This window comes from Trachinotus anak, unplaced genomic scaffold (assembly GCF_046630095.1).
Source record: "Trachinotus anak isolate AG129_WGS33_773 ecotype Australia unplaced genomic scaffold, CSIRO_AGI_Tana_v1 ptg000003l, whole genome shotgun sequence".
Lineage (NCBI taxonomy): Eukaryota > Metazoa > Chordata > Actinopteri > Carangiformes > Carangidae > Trachinotus > Trachinotus anak.
In genome coordinates, this window is record NW_027273854.1 from 3,468,373 (window position 1) to 3,493,757 (window position 25,385).

Below are 25,385 nucleotides of genomic sequence, written 5' to 3' on the forward strand. Positions count from 1 at the left end.
GAAAAATAAATCAACAAAACAATAAACAGAACAGTCACACACCAGCGTTGTTTGTTTTTCTGTATTTTCCCACAGGAGCCAAAAAGCTCCGTTTAAAAACCATATTAGAATAAGTTATTGCCTTCCGGTCATAAGGTTACACCGCCGCTGTGTGGCTGAATGACGCCGAATAAACCCCCTGCCGGTCGGTCCTGGAGCCGCAGCCGTCTCCGCCTGATGCCGCTGTGATCTCACTGCTGTCGCTGTGCAGTGGAGGCGTTTTTTCTCAGTGTGCAGCCAACCGCAAGACATGGTGAGTGAGGAAAACAGATACAGCTCTTACTGTAGCGGCCCGTTGACAGGGCAAACCCTACTTAAATTAGTCACTAAATCCTTCTCTGAGCGTTAAAATGTGCGCTGTCAGTGGGTGAACAAGGCTTGTCACCAAAAACCACCATCGGAAAGCGAATGCCTTTGTTTAGCTAACCCTTGCTAACGGGGGTTAGCTTCCCTGGGTTGGGTAACGTCAACACAGCAGCTCACGTTAGCTGAACATTAGCATTACAGTGCTAGAGCAGGGTTAGCGAAGAGGTGCCCAGATAAAAAGGCACAGACATTAACATCGTTTTGAATAAATGACAGCTCGATTAATAAACTTTGGTTTTTGATTAATGGATAGCTAGCCGCTAGGAAGCTAACGAGCTAAAGTTGTCAGTAGCTGCCGTTGCTCGGCTAACGTGATCGTCTGAGAAACAACTTAGATTAAAAAGCTTTGGCGGTGTTATCAGCTATAGGTAACGATTCTAAGGTTTGACAGGTGTTAAGTACTTGGTGGCTCGCAGGGCCACACTTCTCATGCCCTGTTTATTGAGGAAGCTACTATAGCTAACAGTTGGTTAAACGGACACCTTTGGCTAATTGCCACAGCTAAGCTATCTTGCCGTGACGCTAGCTAGCAGCTGCTGCTTAGTCTTTGAACGCCAAGATGTAGCGGCTGGTGTAACGGTGAGGAGGAGAGCTTGGTTGTTCATTTACCAACTCACTGAACCGCTGTCAGCGCCACTTAAACCTCTGCTGCTGCCACACAGCAGCCTGTATAACCTGGCCAGTACAGGCAGTAAGTTTATAGACAAAGTTATTTCCCATCTAATTAGCTTTAATGTTTGTCAGATGTGGTTATTAACCCAATGTGTAACTGTATGCGCATCAGTGGTGGATCCTTATATACCTTTTGGACTTTGAGTTGACTTAACATTGGTCATATTGTTGGTCTGCATTTTCTTGAGATATTTGGACTGCGTCCACCAAATTTATTAAGAACTTTATGTTAGGACTTTGTTTGGGAACTTTGATGTGATGGCTCAGTGGTAAATGTAGAACCCTATGCTTTTTATTCAATTTATCAGTATTTACAAATGATAAACCTATGTGGTGATGGAAGATGTTGGGTTTTAACATAGAATTGACTAGTAATTGGTAGATGATTCATTATTTGTGTTCATACTACAATTCTTTACTCATTAGCAGGGCTCATGTTTGAAATAGGCAAAGGGAGGTCATCCTAGATACAGCATATCTAGGTTGTTTTTCTAGCTATGGAACAATCTGATTAAAATCCCATGAATCAGTTGTTTCAGGGTGAAATGTGCCTCCAGAGGTTTACAGCGTCATGTTTGAGAAAGCTGTATTCACAAGGTCAACAATGAAGTTTTTCTAAAGTGAATTAGTGTCTCATTTCCACTCTTTCCTCTGTCACTTGATCTCACTTCAGGATGTGTTTCTAATGATCAGACGTCATAAGACGACCATCTTCACAGATGCCAAAGAGTCTACCACAGTCTATGAACTGAAGCGTATTGTGGAAGGCATTTTAAAAAGGCCACCTGAAGATCAGAGGCTTTATAAGGTGAGATAAATAAATTCTCTCTGATGGCAGGATTGTTTCAGCCAATGTATGATAACAACCATCTGCAAGCACTAAAGGGGAAAACACAAGGCACATAATCAGTTATTTGTAATTTACTGTAATTACAGTTTAAGAGACCAACTCTGATCTGTCAGTCATAAAAAGTCATATGAAACTGACTGACGCACTCTAATTACTTGTTACTCAAAACTCTGCACGATTCTATTGTGATGAGGTGTATGATTAGTGAAATGACCATTTACAAACAGCTTCTTGGTTTGTTATTGTTGTGCATACCCACCATTTGGTGGAACATGTTAATGTTAAGTTTAGAGCAATATGAGAATTCACATTTTTACTCAAAGCCCTGTCTGATTGAGGAGACTGTAGGGGTGGGTAATATGCAAGTATGTACTGTGAGGCAGTGTGAACTTGTCTGTGTTCCAAGGATTAACTGTACCATACCAGAGCTGCAATTATTAGTTGATTGATTGCTCAGTCTGTTAGTCTGTTTAATAGTTAATTGTTGTTTTTCAAGTTCAAATCACACATATTCTCTAGTTCCTCTTTTCTTTCTTCTTTGAAAGTAAGAATGAAAGAAATATTTTTAGGTTTTGGGACTATTGGTCATTCGAAGCAAGCAAATTTAAGACTTTTTTCATCATTTTTTTTAATCCATTACTTTTACAGACTAAAGGATAATACCATTTATGAGTTGGTTATCTCTGTAATACCTCTGGTTGTATTAGATAATACAAGATAATAATTAGACCTTTATGTGCAATGCTTCAAATCAATGAGCAGGACTCCTGTATGGTAATATTGGATTTTAATATGATTTTTTTTCATCAGTGTGAGGAAGTATGTGGATTTGTTTGTTTCAGTAGATCAGTAACATAACAGACAGACATGACTGTCTAATTATTTTATCTATACCAAGTTTCTCTGTTGATTTTCTAGAAAGTTTGTAAGTTTTTATCACAATATAAATGTTGCAATTTTAAATAACATATGCCACGATAGAAGACTTCCACCCTTAGCAGAGCCGAATGCAAAGCTACTTCACACCTGAGTCCTTTTAATTGAACAGTTACAGGATTCTTTGGCTTAAAACTTAACTGACACCAAATACACTTTCTGGCCTAGATGAACAGTGTTCAAGGTGTCTGGAGAGATTTAGGAGACCGCAGTACTCTTCATAAGAGAGCGAACTGTGTGGTGAAACCTTGCCAATTTCATCTTGTAATAAAACTTAGTGCACTGGCAACTTGGTCTCCTAAATCTCTCCAGACACCTTGAACATTATCTCTGAAAGGTACACAGTGATAATGTGCACTGTGTACAGTTAAACAAAAAACGTAGTGACTGAATGAGCTGCGTCTACACCACTTTGTTCATTTTCTTCACCAGGATGACGTGCTGCTTAACGACGGGCAAACTCTCGGCAATTGTGGCTTCACAAATCAGACAGCCCGACCTCAGGCCCCAGCCACGGTGGGATTAGCTTTCCGTCTGGGTGGTAAGAAATTCACCCTTTGATCAAACCAATTTTATTCATCGTCATTGCACCAATCATTCACTTTTTATTTCATGCCACAGTTTTGGGGAGCTCTAAAGATTCGGCTTTGGTTTGATTTACTGTCTGTCTCGTGTGTCTCTTCTCCCTCTCTCTCCTCTGTTGTCACTTCCTGTCTCTGTCGTTCTCCCAGATGATTCATTTGAGCAGCTGAGGATTGAGCCGTTCTCCACTCCCCCAGAGCTCCCTGACGTCATGAAGCCCCAGGACTCGGGCAGCACAGCCAACGAGCAGGCTGTACAGTGAGGGAGGGGCGGGGAAAGGAGAGGGACGCACAGGGGGTGTGAGGGAGGACACACGGGGGGAGGGAGGGGCTGAATTTTGGGAAGTGATGCCTCAGAGGGTGAGTTTTAACTTGCCTGTCTTCAGCTGGGCATAAACAATTACAAACATGGATTCCCCTTGTTGTATACGTGAGGGCGGGTGCTTCAAAGTGGTTCATTTGTCCTGAAATCGGAGAACGCATGCTAAATTGATACTTTCACACAAGACCCTTCAGAGATACCTGACGGACTTGTCATGACACTGTCAGTCATCCATGGGATTGGTAAAGGCTGAACATAAAGAATTGTACCTCGTATTTAATGAATTCTCGTCTTTATTTGAGGTAAGGCTAATGCTGCCTTACTTGTGTTTTTTATTTTGCTGGCTAAACTGTGGGAGTTGATAAGGTGTGACATTTTTAGGCTTTTATGTTTGTGTGTTTCTTTATTAAACTATTAACTAGGATTTAACATGTTTTTGGTCTTTGGCCTGGATATGTGTTGCCACAATAGCTAGGAGTTTGTAAGTTACTATCTGTATTTCAAGAACTTTTGAACAATATGAATCTGAAATAAAATGGATTCACTTGTCGGCAGAAGATCTGGCATTAAGGTGAAGATTTCTTGGTACTTTATCTCTCAGTAGTTGTAGTTTTCATACAGTAGTCACTTAAAGGAGTTACTGAGACTGAATGCACACAGTTGTGGATATCTACAACACATTTAATGCTGGCATGGGCCTGATGTTGAAAATGAGCGACAGGTATAGCAGCAAAAATAGTGATTAATTTATATTACTAACCAACCAACTCTCCTCTTCAGTGTTTGATTGTAGCCCATGAAATCATGGAGATGTTGGTGAGATCTTGCTGACTTCAACCATTGGGCCTAATTGTTTATAGTAAACATAAACCATTTAAAGTCAAACAGATAGTTTGTCGTGTGATGAGTCGTGGAACTGTGTCTATGAATAGTGGGCTGCACACTTGACCCTCCATTAGCACCAGAATCACTGCCCATTTAGTTTTAGTTCATGCTGCAAATTGTGTTTTGTTATACACCATTAATACCTTAATACATATTGTTTTCCCAAAACTAAGGGAGGAATAGAAATGAACTCTTCTGCACAACAAATTGTCAAATTAGAAGTATATAAAAATGGGTCTCAGGATCTAGAAATCTACAATTAAAAACAGAAATCTGCTGTTAGTTAACCACAGGAAAGGATATTCAGACTTGGGGGTGTTGAATGAAATAGCAAAACAAAAAGCATTTGCAAATTGAGGCTGTTAAACAGTGGAACATGATCAAAGTTGCACTTGTAACTGATTTAACATTAAAGCAACTGTTTTTCATCCTTGTGCACTGTGGTGTTTTTGTATGATTGTGTAGTCACTGGTAAACTTTCATTTTGAGCGCACTCAAAGTTTGAGGAATCAAACCAATTATTGATTTTACATTACATTTTTGTAAAACAACAGCTGTTATATATATTAAGTATAGTGTCCTATAGTGCTGAATAAAAGTTACTGTTATGCTATGATTAAGATAGTACTGACATTTATTCCAGAATACATAATTACAACCAATCGTCTGGGAGGATTTGTAGTATTAAAGTGTGGAGAGCTTCATCTTGTAAGGCCTTCGTGTTCTGCTAATGTTTATCAGCTTATTTTAGGATAACTAGTAATAACAGTCAACTATGTGCAAAGATGTGTGAAAAGTAACTCGTAACTAAAGATAAACATTGGTTCATTGTTTTCTCAATCAATCGTTCAGTCAATAAAATGTCTTAAAATGGTGATAAATACCCATCACAACAACCAGAACCCAGGCTAAATTCGCTCATTTTGTCCAACTTATAACTTAAATCTTAAAGACATAAAAAAACAAAGGAAAACTACTTGATAAATGAGTTTGATAAACAATTATCTGTCGGTCGTCGTCCTTGCAGCCGCTGACATGCTCACGGTTCCTAAACGCGTCACTGTGTCTTTGAACTTTCAGACGGCACTTAAACGCAGCATACGTTAGCTCGTCGGCTAGCTTAGCAGTTAGCTAGCAGTAACAGTGGTCCGCCTCTTGTGTCCATGTGTCGTGTTAGCCGAGGGGCTCTGAGTCCGCCTTCCCCAGCACAGATGGACCTCGGTGAATATGTCCTGTCGGCGGGCAGGGCCGTGCTGGACATGGTGGAGCGGGAGTGGCAGCCTCTGTCTCCGGGCGAGCTGGAGCAGCGGCTGGACCAGGCGGTGGAGGAGCTGCTGGAGGCTGACCTGATAGCGAAACTCCAGTCTCAGCCTCCTCCTGCGTTATACGTGCAGCTGCTGCAGACTCAACCTAATGTGGGGCCCCAGGTTTTACACACAGCAACGACAGCATGCAGCCCCCCGGAGGAGGAGGAGGCAGCAGAGGCCCGGGAGCAGCCGGATGCTGTGGACGGTGCAGCAGTGAAGGTGACTGCAGTCACCCTGTCCTCTGACATATGTGAGACAGTTTTAATTAGTACAACAAACTGTCAAAGAGAGTTTTTTTTTTTTTTTTTTTGCAATGCACATGATGTAAACACTTTCTCAAATTTGATGCAATTCATTACAGCAGCTTGAAACTGGCTGTGCATTGGAAACAAGTGAAAATATTCCAATCTGAACCTGTTTGCTTCTCCTTCAACATGAAGATTTTAACACACAAAGTCTTCATTTTAAAGTGTCAAACCAGCCATTTTATCATGTTTGTTTTAAATAAAACATCAGAGGATGCAACGAACAATTATTTACATTGTTTGTTTATTGCTTTTCTCCAAAAAATGTCAAGAAATGGTAAAAAATGTCCAAGATGACAATTCCACGTCAAACCATCAGTTCAAAACACAACTGTCCTCAGATTACAAAACAAAACAGCAAATCTTCACATTCCAGAGGCTGGAACTAATTTGGAAATTAGATTGAAATGTGACTCCAATGATTAATCAATTATCCAAATAGTGGCTAAATAATTTCACATTCAGCAACAAACCAATTAATCAGTTAATTGTTTCAGCTTTAAAAGCAGTACTGGGGCTTTTGTGGGTCCTGTCAAGCCCCTGGACTTGCCTTACATTTCACCTGATATACCTGTTGACTGATGTTAGCCAATGTTTTTTTTTTTTTGTGTGTGTCTTCAGTACATCACAGACCTGCTTCAAAGTTCCAAATCCCAGAGCCGAATGGCCGGCCGGGCTCGCTTATCGCTGTCCCACACCGTCCTGCTGTCCCTCACCCTGCTCTCTGAGCGCATCAGCTACCGCTCTGTGTCCCGCCGCTTCCACCTGGAGAAAGGAAACATCCACAGGATCTTCTTTTCTTTCTGTGAACGCATCAACATGCTGGAGGAGAGGTTAATCACATGGCCAGTCGGTGGGTTGAATACAGCGTTCTTTTTGTGGGAGATTTGTTGGATGATCAGTACAATGTTGTCAATGATATAGTGCAAAAATAGGGTTGGACATGATGATGGTGGTGGTGTTTTCTGTCTGTTCTCCAGGTGAAGAGGCCTTAGATGCTCTTTTTCCACTGTACAGTCTAGAGAAGGGGCATGAAGACGAAGACCAAAGTGTTCCTCAGGTCCTGGGAGTGTTGGGACACACCCAGATCCCAATCCGCCTGCCTATAGGGAAACATGATGTGGAGAGCACAGTGCCTGAGGTGAAGAGGATGAAGACGGAGGCCCATCCTGACTCCTGGTTAAACCTTGAGCTTTTATGCAACCGCAGAGGCCAGTTCCTTCACTGCAGAATCAGTCAAGGATCGGACGTGGACAGAGGCAGCGCTCTCAGAGACAAGCTTAAACAGCACCCCGAGCTGATGCCTCCAGGCTCCTGCCTCCTAGCCAGAGCTGGCTACCCCCTCACCGCCCAGATTTTAACTCCATACACAGCAGGTCATGGACCAAGAGAAGAGCTCTTCAACAAGACGCTGCAGGAGCATTTTCACATCCTGGATCAGGCCGTTGCCAGCCTGAGAGCCAGATTTCAAAGACTCAGGTATCTGGATATTGGGAACTACGATCGAGCCAGAGCCGTTGTGCTGACTGCGTGTTTGTTGCACAATGTGTTTTTGGACATGGGACAAGTGGTTCAAGGAGAAGTCATGAAAGAGGAAGCCAGAGAGGGAGAGGGGGAGGTGGATGACGAGGGAGTACGCAGGCGTGACGCCATCTCAGATTTGTTGTTGAGAAATTTTGAGCCTGGAAGCACAGGGTGTGATGATGTCTGTTAGAGATAGAGATGTATAAGATGTAAGATTTGCTTTTGAAGACTTTACACTGTGGGAACTGAAACACTTTCTGCCATAAATGTGGGTAATGAAGTTATTTCTGTGCTTAGCATTGTGGGGATGACAAATGATGACGCTGCATAAAGAGTTAACATTTTTACAGAACATTTTGTATTGTTTTGTTTTGGTTTTTTTCTGACATGGACAAGGCCTTTCTTCTGATATTAGACTATAGTTGTGGTCACTGTCTTAATAGCCACTGTATTACTAGTGCCCCTCTTCATCAGAGTGGAAGTACATGCAATAAAACCTGTGTGTGTATTAGCAGCATACCTGTAAAGAACACAAATAATATCCACTCAACAGTCTTGATTTCTGAGGGTCTTAGAAGCTGTGAAGAAACGTGCAACAATTCACAAATATGTAAATGAAGCTGTGAAAAAATGAACAAAGGTGTTTATTGCAGGGTCGTTCAGTGGAACACTTTACATTGTGAAGTTTTCATACTGTCTAATAAACAAAGTGTATTTTATTAATGCATTAACATAGCACCAGCATGCCTTATGAATACACTTATTGATACCTCAAAAGCATAATAATTATCAGTATAAACATCTGTATTGTTTTAAATGAAAAATATAAGGTTTTAGTCTATGACCTCTCAATGATCATGATCATATCACTGATCATTTCTCTTTGCTTGTTTCAGATATTTCAGTTTGAGCACTCACGGTGCCTCCATTAAAAAAATAATATATTCTACTTGTGCATAGGTACGGAGGTGGTAGGCTGCCTGTATTCATGGAATTTGTGTGTGATATTTGAGTTGTTTTTTTTTTACTCTCCAACCTCAGCTATTCCTTATTAACTATTCTATTTTAGTATAAATATAAGTGAGGATTATATCTGTTGGGACATCAACAGAAAAGAACAGCTTTGGGGAGGCCTGGAAATCTGATGCAGTATCATTAAGAACTGCTCAGACCATGATATGTGAGAATATCTCTGTCTCATACGTCTCCACCTCTGGACTGTTAGGTTCTCACTTATCCTGAAATGTGTTATGTTCAGTTCTACAGGATAAAAACTGGCTATTCTAGAAACTGTAACAATACAAATGTGCCAACGTGACCAATCTAAAAACGTATACTACAAACACACTCCAACAGTTTTCTCTGCGCGGGGTCAGAAAAGTTTTTGTTAGAAGTTTAGATCCGCTTCACATCTTTTAGGGCGAATGTGCATCCTTTGTCTGTGTGCTGTTCTTCTGAGCCAGGTTGGAGATGGCCTGGGCCAGGTTGTTGATGGCCTCTATCTTCCTCTCCTCCAGAGCTTTCTGCTGGGCCCACATGTTCATCTTCCTCTCCTGCAGCTCCATGTACAGCTGTAGGACGTCCTGCGGAGGCCGGGCAGAGCAGGCTGTGGCTGTTGCGGGGGGGGTGGGGAGGATAGGGGTAAACCTCTTGCTGGCTATGGCCTTGCCCACTTTCGTCCCACTGAGCTTGGCTCTGCGCTGGGCTTCGATCTCCTCCCTGCTCTTGCCTAGGACCTCGTGCATGGTCTTGAAGAACTCCCAGTGCACACTGGCGGCCCCCAGCCTCTTGGCCCGCTCTGCGTTCTTCCTGTATGTGGCCAGCATATTTCTCCACTTGAGGTCACACTCGTAAGCCTTCACAGTGACATCTGTGACCTCTGACTCCCTCAGCTTGGCATTCACCTTCTCCGCCACCATCTCCCAAAGTTTCTTTTTCTTGCAAACTGGCTGGTCAAACGCCTGATCCATTTCCAGCCGGGTGTTGATAAGGTGCCATGTAGCCTGCAGCGTCCAGATAAATTCTAGAGAGGAAAACAAAGGTGGACCCTGTCACTGTGTTTGTGGATATTCTTTTCATGGCTTTATTTTAAAAGTTGGGTAATTTTATTTGACACAGTACGAATTGATGGAACACCTGTTTACAGCTATGAGTCACCAGGTAATTTCTAATTGTGATTCCTGCAGGTGACATCGTGTAAATGACGGTTTGTGAATAATGGGAGCACTGGGCAGATACTGCGCACTCATCAGGCCCTCCTCGCATCATGCGATGACTGGATGAAACCTGCTTAACTTCAAGCTGCAAGTACTAACCTGCTTTCGTTTTATCGGCGTCCGCACTGGACACGACCGTTTCTTTTCCTTCCACCTCGGCACTCTGTATCACAATGGTTTCGATCACCTCCATGATGTTAAACCACAACCATTACAGTTAAAGTTGTTTATTTATCTATCGTGGAATTTAACAACCTCTCAGAGGCACCGATGCAATTTCTCGCATCGAATAAAACGATGACTAAAACAACGTCACTTAACAGCATGGGAAGTGTAGTCCGTTTTAGTCGCTGCAAGTAGGCTTTTGAGTATTCGGGCGAACCAGCTGAACTACAATCCCTAAACGCTGCGAGTTAGTGAGGGCAAGCCACAATTTTTCACTGTACCGGGGAACGTAGTTTTTTTAAGAGAGGAAATGTATTACGGCAGCGAACAATCAGCGAAATTCGAACTACAAATCCCGTGATATATCTAACCGACACACCCCTTCACTCCCTGCTCCCTCCCTCGACCGCCCCTGTTTTGTTGTTTGGCTAAAGATGGCGTTAGCGGCTAACACAGGCGTTTGCATTTTGTTTCACAAAAATTATTCGGCCAGTGGTAACAAAACATTGATCAAATAGAGCTTTAATTCGTCAGTTGATGTGCAAAAATACGTTACATTGAGAAAATACACGTCCATGACGTAGAATAACGCTTGTTCGGCCTTCTTCACGATGTAGGCCTGTTTCGCAGGGAGTGGACCGAAGCTGGTGGAACGCCATCTCCCGTCAGCGACTGCGGCGTCAGGTGGTACAACTTTACTTTTTCATGCTGGTACCTGTAGTTTTCTGACCACACCAGAATGTGATTTGTGCGGAAACTTTGAAAGAAAATGAACGAACTCATGACGAGCACATTTTCACCACGTAAACAATCAGCTAGCAAATAAAACTGTTATTAAATGTTTGGAGGTGTCCAGTCATGCTCAACAGAGTGCATCGTTTCCGTTTTAACTGAGAGGAGGAACATTCAGAGAAGTGAATCTGCTGCCTGACATTCAGAGGGACCATGGCTACAACACCTGTGCAAGGTGACTGGAAACAATCTCGGGCACCCTCCAGAGAAGGGCACTCACCATCACCAGAGTCTTCTTTGACCTGGTGCCTGGCCCACCTCTCCAAACCTGGATCAGGGGCTGAACATCACGGCCAGAGCAAGGCAGAGGCAGGCGGTGGCAGAGAAACAGACAAGAGGTCCAGAGTCTCTCAGTGGCGAGCCCTGGTTGCCATCCGCACCCAGCACATCAAGGGGGACAAGGCCGGTATTGCCAGATTCAGGACTCAAGGTGGTCTCCGGCCCCTGCTGGACCTGATTAAACACCCAGAATGCTCCAGGAAAACACTGGACCTGGCGCTGAGCATCCTGGCCAACTGCTGCACTGAGCTGGAGACGCGAATAGAGGTGAAATTAATGAAATAAGAAGGCGCTGAATGCTGATTTGATTAAATCACTCATAAAAGTGCTCACATTTTAAATGTTTTCTACTTTAGGTTCGTAAGCTTGATGGAATAAATATTGTAGGTAAGTGATATTATAGGATCTTATGAAAAAAACCAAACATTTTTATTTATTTACAAAAAAATGCACCTTATTGCATCTAATCTTAAACATTTCTTCACTCTCTCAGTGGGGATCCTGAAGAGAAATGTGGCCCTGGAGACTGTCCAGAACCGAGCGGCCCGGGCTTTGGGGAATTTGGCCATGGATCCAGAGAGCTCTGCACTCATCCACTCAGCAGGTCAGTCTGAAACACCTGTGTTTTTGTTCCTCAATTGGAATTGTGTATTCACATGACCAAATTCATGTTCTTTGGTCCTCAGACTTTAAACCATTCCTGTTTTTTCCTACAGGTGGTGTTCCTCTTCTGCTCCTCTGTGTGTCTCTGTCCTCTGCCCCATCCTCCCCCACTGCTGCTCCACCCAAAGACCCCTGTCCCAAACTGGAGTGCGCTCAGTCAGCTGCTCGGGCCCTCCTCTACCTCTCGGATACTCCCTCTAACCGCCTGTCATTGCTCACCCAAGGCACCTTATCTGCCCTCGCCCCTCTCATCGCTCCAGAATATCCCCAGGGCCTGAGGCGGGCGGCGCTCAGAACCCTCCACGAGCTGACCCGGGGCTGTGGGGTCGAATGTGCCAGGGAGGTGTCCCGTTCCGGGGTCCTCGCTCAACTCGGTGTCATGGCGTCAGGGGAGTCTGGGAAACCTTTTGAAGAGCTGGCACTGAAAACTCTGGCCAACATGTGCTCCCAGGGCTGCCTCCGCCCTCTGGTGGGGTCGCTGGGCGTCATCCAGAAGTTCACAGAGGAAGTGAAAAGGGACCTGCTGAAGTCAGGAGTCTTCCTCAAGGCGCTGTGCTTGTGCTGCAAGGAGGCGGTGAACCGGGCCAAGGTGAAGGAGAGTGGTGGACTGGAGGTGCTCACTGGCTTTCTGTCCGCCCACCAGAGTCATCCACTTTCCCGGCTTGCCATTCTGGCCTGTGTGGACTTTGTTTTTGATGAGTCTGCCATGGAGCAGTTGCAAGAGTTAGGGCTGGTCCCTCTGCTTGTTGCCCGACTGGTGGAGCTCACCAGAGGAGAGGAGCAACCCGCTGAGAAGATGGATGTGAGCACCACGTCGAGCATGTCTCCCACCGAGCTCCTGCCCTCCTCATGCTTTGAGTCTTTTGACTTTCCCCCTCCTGACGGCTACAGGAAGGAAGAAGCTGGTCGGGAGCAGGGTTTATGTTCATCAAGCTTTCAAAGTCTCAGGTATGGAGAATGAAACGTGCAGCTTTCTTTGTGAATGATTTTATTGGTCCACTCTTCCTGTTTATCTACAACTTTAGAGCTCTCTCTCTCTCTCTCTCTGTCTCTCTCTCTCTCTCTCTCTCTCTCTCCCTCTCTCTCTCCCTCTCCCCAGGTCCTGGTTGGTGTCTGAGGGACTGATCTCTTCTGAGGGGGACCTGCTGGATTCCTCTGGTGTGGACGGGGAATGGGGGAGTCTTCAGATCCCACCGTCTTCATCCCCTCAAACCTCATCCCCAAACCCTGATTCCAGTTCTCTTAAAAACTCCTCCTCATCCAGTTCTACTCCCTCTTCTGCTTCTAAAAAAGCAGCTCAGCCGTTGTCTTCCCCTGTCACCTGTTCAGCCCAGCTCCAACTGTCATCCCCGTTGAAAGTCACTGATCCGCCTCCCTCCAGTCCTCAGCTCACACCCCACAGTCAGCCTAGTTCCTCCAGTGTCTCCTCTCCCACTAAAACAACCCAAACACCTGTGTCTCCATCCAAGTTCTCCTCCCCTCACAAAAGGAGGCAGCGGACTCATTCAGCAGCTTCTTTGACTAAGGTCACTCTCGACACCCCTCCCTCTGCGCCCCGCCCGATGGCTTACCACCACCCTTACCACCCTGAACCCTGGACGCCAGAGTCGCCCATCCTGCTGCTGCTGTCGCGCTTCTCCCACGCCACTGACCCGAGCGCCGCTCTGGTCAGCTCGGGCGTCATGTCCGGCTTGCTCTACTACCTCACCCAGCACAAGGACCCCAGCAGCAGGTGCTTCCGTATGCTTTGCCGACTGAGCTGCAACCCAAACTGTTTGCAGGCGCTGGTCCGAACGGGCTCTGTGGCGTTGATCCGCCACCATCTCTGCCAGAGAGAGGGAGGGTTTGAGGGAGAGGAGAGGCAGACAGACCGAGTGAAAGCCAAAGTTAAACAACTTGGTAAGATGAATAAGTTAAGAAGGGTTGCATGTTGGTCTGCAACACTTTGTTTTAGAGCAGCTTGAGAACAGCTAAGAGGTTTTTCTGTTTCCATTTTCCTTATGAAAGTTATAGATCGTGCAAATTCCATGAATCTTGTGTTCTTCTACTTATTTTATTATTATTATCTATAATCTTCTGACTAGAGAGGCACCTTTCACAGTTTTTCTGTCCTGATACGATTGGTACCTTCTGTTGCAGAGTATTGATGCTCTCTTTTTTCCAAATTTAAAATCTGTATACTTCACCTGTGGCCTCATTGTGGCTATCCTCATGTTTCCTCACAGAAACATGAGGATAGCTGTGGCACTAAAACCTGAGTCAACGACCTGCTTTAACTGACAGTGGAAACACTGAATTTTATAATCACATTGACAAATGAACTGTATTTAATGTGGACCAGTCAGATCTGGCTGATGAGGTCAGTTTCACAGCTGATGCCACCCAATGTATCAGATTGGTGAATCCCTCTTTATGACAAGAGTAATGCTCAGAAAATATTTTTTATATAGTTAAATTTAAAAACCATTTTTTCATTTTCTATATGAGCAGTTTATAATCTTATGCTGATTGTCTGTGTAGGTGTTGCACTTCTCAATAATCTGCGTGTCCAGTGTGAGTCTGGATTTGGCTCTGGGGTTCTTGCACATGTGATGCTGTCAGGCTCTGAGTCAGACAAAGTGAACTGCGCACTGTCACTGCCGTTAATCAGCAGGTGAGTAGTAGATATATATATGAATCTGAGCTTTTTCGTCTTCAGTTGTAGCTGCATCCGGATGAAACCCCCCCCCCCCTATTTTTTTGTTATTGAGTGAATGTTTTTGTATTTTACAAAGGTAATAAATAATCTCAGATTTATTTTGATGAATCATATTTGAGCTTTTCAAACCCTCTTTTTCTTCAACAGCAACAAGTCCCTGTTGAAGAAGCTCCTTCTGGACAGCGGTGGGCTCCTCTTGGCTCTGCAGCCGCTTGGTTGCGATGATGAAGATGTGGATGAAGACCACCCTGCTGAATGGGGACGCTTGCTTTCTGACTTGTTTAACTCACAACATTCTGGCCTGACCTCTCAGCTCCACTCACTGTACTTCTCTCTCCTGACTGGGTGCCTGTCCACCCTGACAAGTAGCATTAAAACTGAGCTTAACAGAAAACATGCACATCCAGTTGTAACACAGTCGGTCAGTAAAAGTGGCAGAGTTTCGCCCCCTCCCTCAAAAAAGCCACGGCTAACAGACGTATGTCCTTATGGTCTGTCGAACTTTGACCTCCTCTTGCAGCTGGATGACGGGACTCAGGTCCCGGCCAACAGGGAGGCTGTGGCTGGGGTGGACGACACAGACGGGGTCGGCTCTGAATACTTCAGGGCTCTGCTGAGAGGCGGATTTGGAGAAGCTCAGGGTCATGCAGAAGAAGCCATCCACATCAAAGATGTTAGCACAGGTATGTTACTGCCAGTGCTGCACTACCTGCATGGATGTCGCCTCCCCAGGGACACAGAAACAACAAGGGAAAGCGATGAAGGAGAGAAGAGAGGACAGTGTCAGATTTTGGAGTCATTGGTCCTTGAAGGACTGAGTATCTGCCAAAAGGAGACAGAGGAGCATGTAACAGAAAACTCGGCTTTCCAGAAAACACCTTTAGGTGAGATGATGATTGGAGCGTGCAGATTTCTGGTGGCTGAGCTGCAGAGAGAGTTGGAGGATCTCTGTGTGTCTCTTCTTCTGTCCTGCTCCCCCAGGGCTGCGAGTAGAGCTGCATCAGCTCCCACAGAGGACAACGCTGAAAAGGCTGCATCTAAAATGGACCAGGAATGCACCGAGTCTGCCGAGGAGAACCTGGCTAATCGAACATCTGAGCTTGAGCTGACCGTTATCGAAATGAAGACAGAAAATTTACCAGGACAGACAAAGAAAACACACAGTAAGAAAACCTCTTTCAGTGGAACCATTCAGAAAGTCAACAGAGGACTCAATCCAACTTCAGACCAGAAGACAGTCAAAGGTGTCATTTCAGTTCCCAAATCCAGCCGAGCATCAGTTGTGGACAAATCACTCAACCCAGAGGAGCTGAGGTTAAGACCAAAGAACCTGATTAAAGGTTCGGCACAGCTTCTGAAATCAGCAGCTCGGGACTCCCCCTCCTCCTCAGAAAAAGGTGCAGGAGCTGGGGCTCTGGCTGCGATCCTCCCACAGGTATACTGGTTTTCCCAGCGCTACAGTTACCCAGCACTGGGCCGGGCCTGCCTGTCTCTGCTGCTGGGCTGTCAGGACTGTCCTCGGCCCTTCCTGTCCTCCTCCCTTGCTGGGGATTGCCTTCGCAGACTAGCCAGAGAGGCCAACTGTGTGGAGTCTCTGAAGCAGGATCTGCTAAGTCTGTCCACAGTGGCTCTGAGTTGAGCAGGGAGCTTAATTCTGAATGGAGTGATTGGTGGCATGAATTCAAAGGGCGCAGATTAAGTGAGTCAGTTTGATATAAGCTTCTAGAAAAGTTGCCATTGTGTTAATGTTATCAAATGATAGGATAGTACAAGTGCAGATTATAATCAGCACGATTATCTGAAAAACATGCTGTATGAATTTCTTCAGCACTAACAGAACTGACTGTTGATTTATTGTCATAATTTGGAAACACACATTTCTATTCAGTTTTACTGTAAAATGATATAAGCTGTAGCCCGTCCCAGCATGACATCATTTTGTTATGATTTACTGTTGTTGGATTAACTTCTAATGACATTTATATTGTGTTTTTTTTTTTTTTTATTTTGGGGAAAAAGTTTAAGCAAATGTCTATGATGCATTTGATAAATGTCATTTAGCTGGAAGTACTGGAATTATCAGGGTTGGTCATGGAGCCAGTTGTTTATTTTGTACATAGAGATAATCTTATGGAAAAGCAGATATACAGTGTATAGGTTTCACCTGCCCCATATAAATTTATGCCACTGAATATATTGTTGGAGCATCACTTTGCCCCCAGTGTCTTATTGTTGGTGTGTGGGTGTGTGTGCAGAATGGCTTTAGTGAAGGCCAGTGGGTCATTTGTCTCAGTTTCACAACAAAGAGTGACACAGCTGTTGGTTGGATTGCCTTAAACTTTGGTCGACGTTCACAGTGCCATCTTTAAGTCAAAATTTCCACTTGGCACGCTAATGCTACTGATTGTTAGCATTGTAGAGGTCACAGCTGTGGGTGGCAATGTTCCGTATTTTTGTTATTATCAGCCAATTGCATGAAAGACCAAAACCAACGCCGCCTGTCTGTCAGTGCTGTATGACTTCTTTAAAAATTACATTTCCTCAAACAGGAGTAAACAGAGCATTTGCTAGGGACTATTTTTAGTGGTGGATGAATACACATTTCAGCTCTAGTGAGTATTTTCAGCAGCAGGATGGTGTGTGTGTGTAAATGACTCCAAATAAACTACAGTGTCCATGTTTACTGTAATAAAAAATTGTGCAGTTGTGTGGCACATGGAAGTGATTTTAATAGTATGAGCTCTGTGGCTCAGAGGAATCTGCTACAGATTCACAGTACTTGTTAAAACATTGTTGGTTTTGGTCTTTTTACAGGTTTTGTTGGCAAAGAGAAAAATATAGAATATTACCAGACCGATGCTTTGAAGCCCTGATATGCACCATGTGAATATTTCTGACTTTGCCAACCCCTGGTGGTAGTTTCAAATAAGGCACCATGAGAGACGGCAGTGTATTCTGCTCTAACACCTGAAACAGGTGAGCATGTTCTACATAATGAAAACTCTCAAACACATTTTGAGATAAGACTTGATTGAGTGTTGATAGAATTGAGCAATACTGTGAATTAGAATAATGAAAAGCGACTCATGATAACAGCACAAAGTGGTTTTATTCCTGTCTGGGTGCACTGATTCATGGAGGTACAGCTTGGCCCCTCGGTCCATATAGTTAAGCCAGGTACAGGAGTTTTTTAAGGCAAGCAGCAGAAATGTGACTGATGCTGTCAGTGGTCGACGTGCTCGTAGCCATCGGGCAGGGGGTTGGTGTGAGGGTTGTGGAACAGAGTGTGGTTTCCATCACCCCAGGGAAATTTCTGGAAGGAGATATGTCAATATATTAGTGAAGCGGGGAAAAAGAATTGATATTCACCCAAGATCACTTCCTCATTTTTGGAGTAAATCATGCTGGAAATGGAAGAGAATAGGAGGTGCAGGTAACTTGAGACTCACCTTGGTGCGGAAACGCAAGTGGGAATATGGCACGAATTCTGGCTGTTCATGCGAGTGCGCCTTGCCCTTCATGTAAGCGTTGAGCCAGCAGACTCCAACACCAGGTAAGGCCAACACAAAGCTCAGGGTCCTCCAGGTCTTTGCTGTGGAAAACACAACCAGTGAAAGTACACTCCTAAATAGAGCCCGGCAATATCTATAGAGCCCATATCAGTAACAAAACACCCCAGGGAGCATGAATCTGCAGGCTGGCTGCCAGCCACTAAAAGGGCTCATACTACATGGTAATCCACGCATGACTCGGTGGTGCTGTTGCATGCTGAAGGTCTGAGTCCGGAGGCTTTGGTACATTTTGGTTGTATTTGGTGGAGAGGGTCAGTGAAGTCACACTGACCTTTTCCCTCATGGCTTGAATGTGACGCAGCAGCCAAAACTCGACCAGCGGCCGAGGCAACTGAAGACAGAGACATCTGCACAGGCTGAAAGGAAAGAATGAAAGTTTGATAAACATTTGCACGCTGAGGTGTAGATACACTTATAAATATAACGCCTGAATACACATACTAACATGTTGAGTGTGATAAAATAGTGACAATACACTTTCATCTTCAGTACAAAAAATAAAGGGTAAAGACTGAAGTTTATGCTTTTGTATATTTCAGGTCAAGTAGCCTTCATGAGCTTTATACTGAGGCAAAAAACAACTGATAAATACCAAAATAATCAAAGGTCAACTGAAGAGAACCTCTTTGCACTAATTCCCCAATATTTATATCCAGGGTTCAGGCCAGGCCTACCAGTGTTGCTGTGTATCAGGAGTGCTGGTAACTCTCCTCCAGCTAAAATACAATAAAATCAGGTGAAAACTTACTGTACTTAATGCAGGCAGTTTTCAGTGTGTTTTATTATCCCCTTATTTATCCGTCGAATCCCTCTTATTGCTTGTTTGTCCTTCAGTCTGTCCTGAGCTGAACTCAGTGTGTCAGGCTCCTCCCCAGTTCAATCTGTCCTTGCGCCAAGAAACATAGTTTATATTTGGGCAAGTGCAAAGGCGGGTTGATGTGTGACGAAGAGGAGGAAGACGGGGGGGAGGAGGTGTGTCGGTGCAGTGGAGGGGACTGAGCCGGCACCACGGAGACTGATAGAAAGGACAGAGGGCTGATAAAGCCTCATTAACGGCCTGCGTTAATGGAAAGAGCCTTATCAGTGTGTTAGCTGTTGTTTTAGTTTCAGTTGGAGAGCAGCGCTGTAAGACAGTCAGCCCTCACAGCTGTCCACCGGAAGCACCTGTGGCTCACTTCTGGGTCACAGATGCAAAATAATATCTTTTCCTTTTTATTTATTTATTTATTTATTGCATTTTTTAGTTCATTAGTCAAAAAATTAGGTTTTAGAAAACACGGTGACAAAACCCAACATTTCAGGACTTTCAGGAGGTACACAGGGTCATCCACTAATCGGAGGGTTGGTGGTTCGATTTCCCTGCTCCCTAATGCCCTAATGCTGAAGTGTCCTTGGGCAAGATACTGATCCCCACATTGCCCCTGATGCATCATGAGTGAGTGACAGAAAAACCATTGTGAATGGGTGAATGTGGCTTCTTGTGTAGACTAGAAAGGTGCGTCCATTTACATTTCACAAAACACAACAACATTTCTGTCAAGGCTCAGGTCCCTATCATACCTTGTGTTTCTCGTTTGTCCCCAGTGTGTCTCTCTCCCTGTGTGTGTGCTCATTTGTCTGTCTGGAAAAGGTGATCCGGTTTCCTTCTACTGCAGATCCACCTGTGTACCTGAGATCCATCCACTAATCAGCACCCGCAGTATAAATACCCAGACTCTACGCTCCAGCCTCCACCAGTTCGGTCAGTTCGTCATAGAGGACGTCACGGCTAAGTTCTAGTTGTAGTTGGATCTATTTCCTTGTGTTCGCCTCAACTCTGCCTGTTTGTGGATGAGACAAACAAGGGTTTCTTTCTCCTTGGCTTGGGTCAATTTGCCTGTGATGTTGATGAGAATCTCTGGCCTGACACCGACCACAGCCTGGATGTTGAGGAAAGATAAATGTGACTTTGTATTTATTAGTAGGATTATAGAAAAAGTAATGATCTGACTTGTACCAAACTGGGTGGCAGGATGTGGCACAGACCAGGAAGGAACCTATGAAATCTTGGTCCTGATCCGGTTATGGGGGCAGATCCAGGATTTTTTTTTATCACTTTCCTCAACATTGTGAGAAGGCATTTTTTTGACACTTTTGTTAATTCCTCAGGAGATGATGTCTGGATCTAGATGTAAAATATCAGATATTAATTCACTTTGGTGCTGATCCAGATAATAATCTGGCTCTGACAGCCTTGGTGGAGGTATGAGCTGTACTGAGTGCAGTTCTAATGGACTTAATGGGGTTTTTTTTGGTAAATACATGGAAATGATTTTATTGTATTCTATGTCCTTTATCAGTTAACTTTACTACAGTACACTGGGAAGGAGGAATTAAACATACCTGTGTTGTGCAAAGCAGCAGGGCTTTTAGGGAGGGGGGGCTTAAAGAGACAGGAAGTAAAATTGAGTGTTTCAGACAGAGGAGGAGCTGCAGAACTGTGCACTATTAATAAAGTAATGTGTGTCTTGAACATTAAAGCATGTGGACCTATTCTAGCAGGACGTTCAAATCAAAGTATGAACTTGAAAATGAGCACAAGTTCCCCTTTAACATGAACTATCCACCAGATGGGGTAGTGTTGCTTTAAGTAAACTGCCTTCTCTCCTTTAGACTCCTGTGGAAGTTGGATTACACAGGCTCACTTCTGCAGTGGGGCTCTTTAGTTTGGACTGCTGAATTGACCCTGCTTAACCTTTAGAATTAACTTGTCTCATACATTTTGATTTTTGGCAGATTTAGATTTAGATTACAAATTTAAAAGGTTACAGCATTTAATGGTTTGGCAAAAGTAGATTTTCAAATTATCACCATATGAATATCCTCAGAAAAGGCAGTGTCTTGAGTGTTTCATGATTTTCACACTATTAGTAATGCCTCTGTCGTCTCTGTCTGGACAGAGTCAGGCTGCAGTGCAAACAGCAGCCAGAGCCAGCAGTGATGTCAGCCAGTCATGCAAGCAGTCTGAACGTCTAGCACTTGTGTTATTGTGGGCAGATGTGAAACACCATCTCATTTTAAGGGGGGAGGGGGGTTCTGTGCAGAGACATGTACTGAGACATGCAGAGGTACAATATGCATGTGCTGCAGGTGCACTGCTGGAGCTGATGAGGCCAGAACGTCAGGCCCTCCAACCATTTCAGCAGAAATCTAAAGATGAAATTAGTGTGTGTTTGTGCTGTGTGCTGCATGCACTGCAGTATTCTGATGATGGACAGCCTCCTACAGAATAAACTCAGTTCAACAGGTTTTCCACCTGAACCTGATGAAGAACAGCACCTCCATCAGCGGGCGTGGACTTTATATAGACGCAGCAGCTGGAGGAAACACTGTAGACTCAATACAGCAAAGTGTAGAGGACAGACACGCAGAGTGACGTGTAAATAAAAAGGTGAGGAATCATAAAGTAAATACACATTTATGTGTTTTAAAAGTTTTGCTTTTCCTGTTTGTAGTTTGACATCACTTGTACGTATTTTAAAATTACACAATAAGGGATTTAAATCATCCTAAAATGTGGGTAAACTGTGAGTTCAGATAGGTTTACTCTCCACAACATCCCTGAACACCCACACATCCCTGTCTGTATATACGTGATGCCAAGAGAAAGACAACTGTGGACTGTGTGCAATGCAGTAAGTGTGTGTGATGTTGGACAGGGTGAAAGCAGCCTGTGCCAGCTGTAACAGTCTGTCCTGTCTTTCCCTCATAAAACTGTGTGGCTCTCTTTTCTGGACACGTATCATATTCCTGTGTTAACTTCAGACCAGCTAAGCTAAGCTAAGCTAAGCACTTCCACTATATTCCACTATACGTTCCTCTCAGGTTCAAACTTTTGTTATTATTCCACTGTTTTACTCATATCTCCATTCAAACTTTAAAATGTTGATCTCGATTAGGACATTATTGGATTTGATATATTTTATACTTTGCAAAATATTCTGTATTTTTCTTACATTTTTTCCCGTTAAGATCAATGGACAGAATCTTCAAAATCTCCTGTTTTCCTCAACTTTTAATGCATTTTTCAACTACGAGCCTCTGAGAAACTGGAGTACAGTCCAACCGCCCCATTGGCTCCAATGTTAATTGAGGCCAGAAAATATGGCGGTGAACAAAGAGAGGGGCATTTTTAAATCGCTGCACCACAAACAAATATTTTATATCACTGTGTTCAGCAGAGTCTCCTCTTTCAGAAAATATCAAGTTTTAGATGATAGGCATTAATGCTCTTTGGCTGACAAGTTTTACCGGGGTGTCCCACCATATTTCCTCTCTTCACCAGATAACTATGCAGTTATCATCACTATGGAAACCATTCACTGCAGCTGGAGACACGAAACCGATTCAGATCAGCTGATTAGACCAGAAAACACACATACGCACACAGACACACAGACACACAGAGACACACACTGACACAAATGTGCACGCTACCTTGCAGCCCAGAGCACCAGTCACTTCAACACTCACTAAACCACTCACTCAGTCATGGACACACACTTTTATGGAAAAATGTTTTGTCATTTCTATGTAATAAATCATGTCAGGAAGTCAGACACAGATATGAAGCTGCTGTGTTTTGCCTTTGTAGAACATAGTAGTGGTTTCTATGCCTACCTGCAACATCAGCAATAATGTTTCACTGAAACCAGCGGCTGGGGACAAACTGGAGACACTCTCTATGATCTGAAAGACGTGTTTTCATCCATGCATCATGCACTTATTTTATTTTAATCAGAACTTATTTTAGTCAGACCTGCTGTCAGCATCTAACATTGCTACCTGACCCAGTATAACACAGAAGAACTGATCCTCGTACGAGCTAATCTGGAGAGAACGGTGGTGTAAAAAGTGGAATGATTCCTCTGCAGGCCTGAATGAATGAGTGAACGAGACTAGCTGTATGCAGACACTTGAACAAACTGCGAGGAACCAGAATCCACCATCAATATTATTCCAGTTGGACTGAGACAACAGAGTGACGTAATGGCCAGTTTCCCTCCAGTGGAAACTCCCATACACCGTCCACCATGTCATCTGGCCCTGTGCACACAGAGCGGCCGGGCAGAGAGCTCAGCGTCTGACACCTGCAGCGTGACGCTTACTCCCGGGCTGACACAACAAGTTAGTCAGACACAATTACAAGCGTTTGATGTTTGACTTGGTAAAGGTATTTTCAGTTCAACATGCAAATGGAAACGTGAATGGCAGCTCTGAGTGACTGCGGCTGGCTGTGCATTAATAAGTGGAATTTAAAGCTTCTCCGCAGAGCTCAGCTTGTCTCTGTGACATATCCTCATGGATGAAGGAACGCCACCTTCAATGACACCTTGCCATCACTGAACTCCCAGCCGAGAAGGGAACACGTCACCCCGCTGCCCAGTGACCTTCACTGCCTACCTATGGCATCACTGATGCTTGTCTTCAGAGTGACTTCTGGGTCTGCACCCATTTACTTGTATTCAATCATACACGCTCATGCTTCTTCTTGCTGCTTTGGATAAAAACATCTGCTAAACAAGTAAATGTAAATGTAATGCAAATGTAAATGCACTAGCCACCGGCTGGTCTTTAAACCACGTCATTTGAAGCAGCTACGACAGACTGACACCATCAGCTCTCTGTGGTAATATTTCAGTAAACTGGATATAATCATTTATCTGGTTTAAGGGTAAGGCTGAGTTTATTTGTATAGTTTTTAAAATTCTGCAAACAAGACTTCTGTATAGCTGTAACCACTTACAACTCATCATGCCATTAAACTCCCTGGTCATCCAGAAAGTATTTAAAAGCACCTAAATAAGCTACGCAATGAATTATTTACTGGTTATTTTGTTTTTTGGGTTTTTTTAATTGATCATAATTATTTTATAAAACCATAATATAACACAGGCTTTATCCTTTAGGCCTAACTGTGGCCTCTGTGCCCGACCTCTGGAGAAAGACGCTGTATATCGTTAGAATGAACGCTGACAGGACTCTGTCCCACACCTCACATTTAGAGTGACGTCAGTGTGGTAGACCAGCTCGTTTGCTTCACTCTCTCCTTCCTCTTTCAAACTCTTTCTTCTGACTTCAGTGTCGAGGCAAGTTGATCCGTGCAAAACCATCCACCCCATGACATTTTGACCAAAAAGCCAACATTATGTTCTGGCTAAAAGTTATTTTGAATAATGGTAAATTCCCTGAAATTTGGTATCCGTCATATCTGTAAAATCAAAAATGCACTCTTTTTGCCCGGAGACTGATTTATTGTCAGCAGGTTTCTGACCTCACCTGCTCAGTCAGCCAAACGCAGGTTCGGCTGAAACACCTGCATGACGATTTGTTCCAGCACGATCACTCTGTAGGTCTTTGTGTTCTTCCCCCGACTTGGATGCGCTACATGGACCTGAACACAGACATTAGGTGGAGGTGACCCACAGAGACTAACAAGCTGGAAGAATAAGAAGAACATAAAACCTCTAATAAACACTCGTGTTTCAGTCCTCAGGTTGTAAAAAAAGACCAGGAAAGGTTAAACACTAAGGGTGAAAATGAACATTTTTACCAGCTTGGATGCAAACATCTTAGCATTTGGCCTATACTGACACATTTTTCTCAATATTCCCCAGAAGAGAAAATTATCACTTTTATTAGCTTTAAAGCCAAATGGGAGGTATGAGAGGAATAATTCTTTACTTGTCTGGCGTGTGGTGTCACTACGTTCAGGTCCATTTGGATCAATTTGCACATAAATGTACGTATTTGCTGGAATCCATCTAAACATGACGCATATATATGTACAGTATCACATATTTATATCATATATCATATTATAATTATTAGGGTCATGGCAGCATGTAGTTATTTCTGTAAGTCTAACTCCAGAAGGTGTCTTTATCCTTAACTCTCGACCAGTAAACGGTCTGTTAGGTCAGGGTCAGCACAGTCTCCTCACTTCAGAGATTATTTTCACAGCACATGAGCACACACACAATGTACTTCACGTGTACATTGGGGCACACAGTGTTTCTAATATGACAGACCACAGTGAAACTGCCATCCAGATGTGTCTCCACAGACACTGCTCTGCCTGTTCTCAGTCTGTTCTCTGAGTAAATGAGCCGACGCTGTCTGCAGCACCTCTGTCCTCCCTCTGACAACCATCAGCTCTTCTTTCCTAAGTTCT

General features: G+C 43.9%; 5 protein-coding genes across 7 annotated transcripts; 3 read left to right on the plus strand and 2 right to left on the minus strand.

The window, feature by feature from the left end:
* The first annotated feature begins 135 nt into the window (after positions 1-135).
* Positions 136-5,079, plus strand: elob (elongin B). The gene is made up of 4 exons (XM_071466762.1): positions 136-292; positions 1,751-1,885; positions 3,296-3,404; positions 3,595-5,079. Exons 1-4 carry the CDS (start codon positions 290-292, stop codon positions 3,705-3,707), a joined length of 360 nt encoding a protein of 119 aa, XP_071322863.1. The 5' UTR covers positions 136-289; the 3' UTR covers positions 3,708-5,079.
* Positions 5,080-5,677: 598 nt separating this feature from the next.
* LOC139611812 (uncharacterized) lies at positions 5,678-8,528 on the plus strand. The gene is made up of 3 exons (XM_071466735.1): positions 5,678-6,177; positions 6,885-7,116; positions 7,244-8,528. The coding sequence occupies exons 1-3, from the start codon at positions 5,815-5,817 to the stop codon at positions 7,975-7,977; spliced, it is 1,329 nt and encodes a 442-aa protein (XP_071322836.1). The 5' UTR covers positions 5,678-5,814; the 3' UTR covers positions 7,978-8,528.
* LOC139611814 (uncharacterized) lies at positions 8,411-10,305 on the minus strand. The gene is made up of 2 exons (XM_071466750.1): positions 10,103-10,305; positions 8,411-9,810 (listed from the first exon to the last, which is right to left on the minus strand). The coding sequence occupies exons 1-2, from the start codon at positions 10,194-10,196 to the stop codon at positions 9,203-9,205; spliced, it is 702 nt and encodes a 233-aa protein (XP_071322851.1). The 5' UTR covers positions 10,197-10,305; the 3' UTR covers positions 8,411-9,202.
* A 285-nt stretch (positions 10,306-10,590) lies between these two features.
* On the plus strand, positions 10,591-16,810 carry armc5 (armadillo repeat containing 5). 3 transcript variants are annotated; one of them, XM_071466721.1, is made up of 8 exons: positions 10,712-10,852; positions 11,025-11,506; positions 11,596-11,626; positions 11,733-11,843; positions 11,956-12,850; positions 13,002-13,801; positions 14,423-14,555; positions 14,748-16,378. In XM_071466721.1, the coding sequence occupies exons 2-8, from the start codon at positions 11,114-11,116 to the stop codon at positions 16,237-16,239; spliced, it is 3,855 nt and encodes a 1,284-aa protein (XP_071322822.1). In that variant the 5' UTR covers positions 10,712-10,852; positions 11,025-11,113; the 3' UTR covers positions 16,240-16,378. The 3 variants fall into 3 exon arrangements, with proteins under 3 accessions (XP_071322806.1, XP_071322822.1, XP_071322814.1); XM_071466713.1 differs by having other exon boundaries at positions 10,720-10,852; positions 11,017-11,506; XM_071466705.1 differs by having other exon boundaries at positions 10,591-11,506; positions 14,748-16,810.
* An 880-nt stretch (positions 16,811-17,690) lies between these two features.
* On the minus strand, positions 17,691-19,061 carry cox6a2 (cytochrome c oxidase subunit 6A2). The gene is made up of 4 exons (XM_071466767.1): positions 18,921-19,061; positions 18,444-18,528; positions 18,050-18,192; positions 17,691-17,913 (listed from the first exon to the last, which is right to left on the minus strand). Exons 2-4 carry the CDS (start codon positions 18,517-18,519, stop codon positions 17,824-17,826), a joined length of 309 nt encoding a protein of 102 aa, XP_071322868.1. The 5' UTR covers positions 18,520-18,528; positions 18,921-19,061; the 3' UTR covers positions 17,691-17,823.
* Positions 19,062-25,385: the final 6,324 nt, after the last annotated feature.

Excerpts from the sequence above, each read along its gene's own strand:
- cox6a2 (XM_071466767.1), bottom strand. The coding sequence starts at position 18,519 with ATGTCTCTGTCTTCAGTTGCCTCGGCCGCTGGTCGAGTTTTGGCTGCT. Across the intron at positions 18,193-18,443 it reads TTCAAGCCATGAGGGAAAAG|CAAAGACCTGGAGGACCCTG; the intron begins GTCAGTGTGACT and ends TGTTTTCCACAG. Across the intron at positions 17,914-18,049 it reads ACTTGCGTTTCCGCACCAAG|AAATTTCCCTGGGGTGATGG; the intron begins GTGAGTCTCAAG and ends ATCTCCTTCCAG.
- armc5 (XM_071466705.1), top strand. The coding sequence starts at position 11,114 with ATGGCTACAACACCTGTGCAAGGTGACTGGAAACAATCTCGGGCACCC. Across the intron at positions 11,507-11,595 it reads AGCTGGAGACGCGAATAGAG|GTTCGTAAGCTTGATGGAAT; the intron begins GTGAAATTAATG and ends TTTCTACTTTAG. Across the intron at positions 11,627-11,732 it reads TGATGGAATAAATATTGTAG|TGGGGATCCTGAAGAGAAAT; the intron begins GTAAGTGATATT and ends TCACTCTCTCAG.
- LOC139611812 (XM_071466735.1), top strand. The coding sequence starts at position 5,815 with ATGTGTCGTGTTAGCCGAGGGGCTCTGAGTCCGCCTTCCCCAGCACAG. Across the intron at positions 6,178-6,884 it reads TGGACGGTGCAGCAGTGAAG|TACATCACAGACCTGCTTCA; the intron begins GTGACTGCAGTC and ends GTGTGTCTTCAG. Across the intron at positions 7,117-7,243 it reads GTTAATCACATGGCCAGTCG|GTGAAGAGGCCTTAGATGCT; the intron begins GTGGGTTGAATA and ends TCTGTTCTCCAG.
- elob (XM_071466762.1), top strand. Across the intron at positions 1,886-3,295 it reads AAGATCAGAGGCTTTATAAG|GATGACGTGCTGCTTAACGA; the intron begins GTGAGATAAATA and ends TTTCTTCACCAG. Across the intron at positions 3,405-3,594 it reads ATTAGCTTTCCGTCTGGGTG|ATGATTCATTTGAGCAGCTG; the intron begins GTAAGAAATTCA and ends TCGTTCTCCCAG.
- LOC139611814 (XM_071466750.1), bottom strand. The coding sequence starts at position 10,196 with ATGGAGGTGATCGAAACCATTGTGATACAGAGTGCCGAGGTGGAAGGA. Across the intron at positions 9,811-10,102 it reads CGCCGATAAAACGAAAGCAG|AATTTATCTGGACGCTGCAG; the intron begins GTTAGTACTTGC and ends TTTCCTCTCTAG.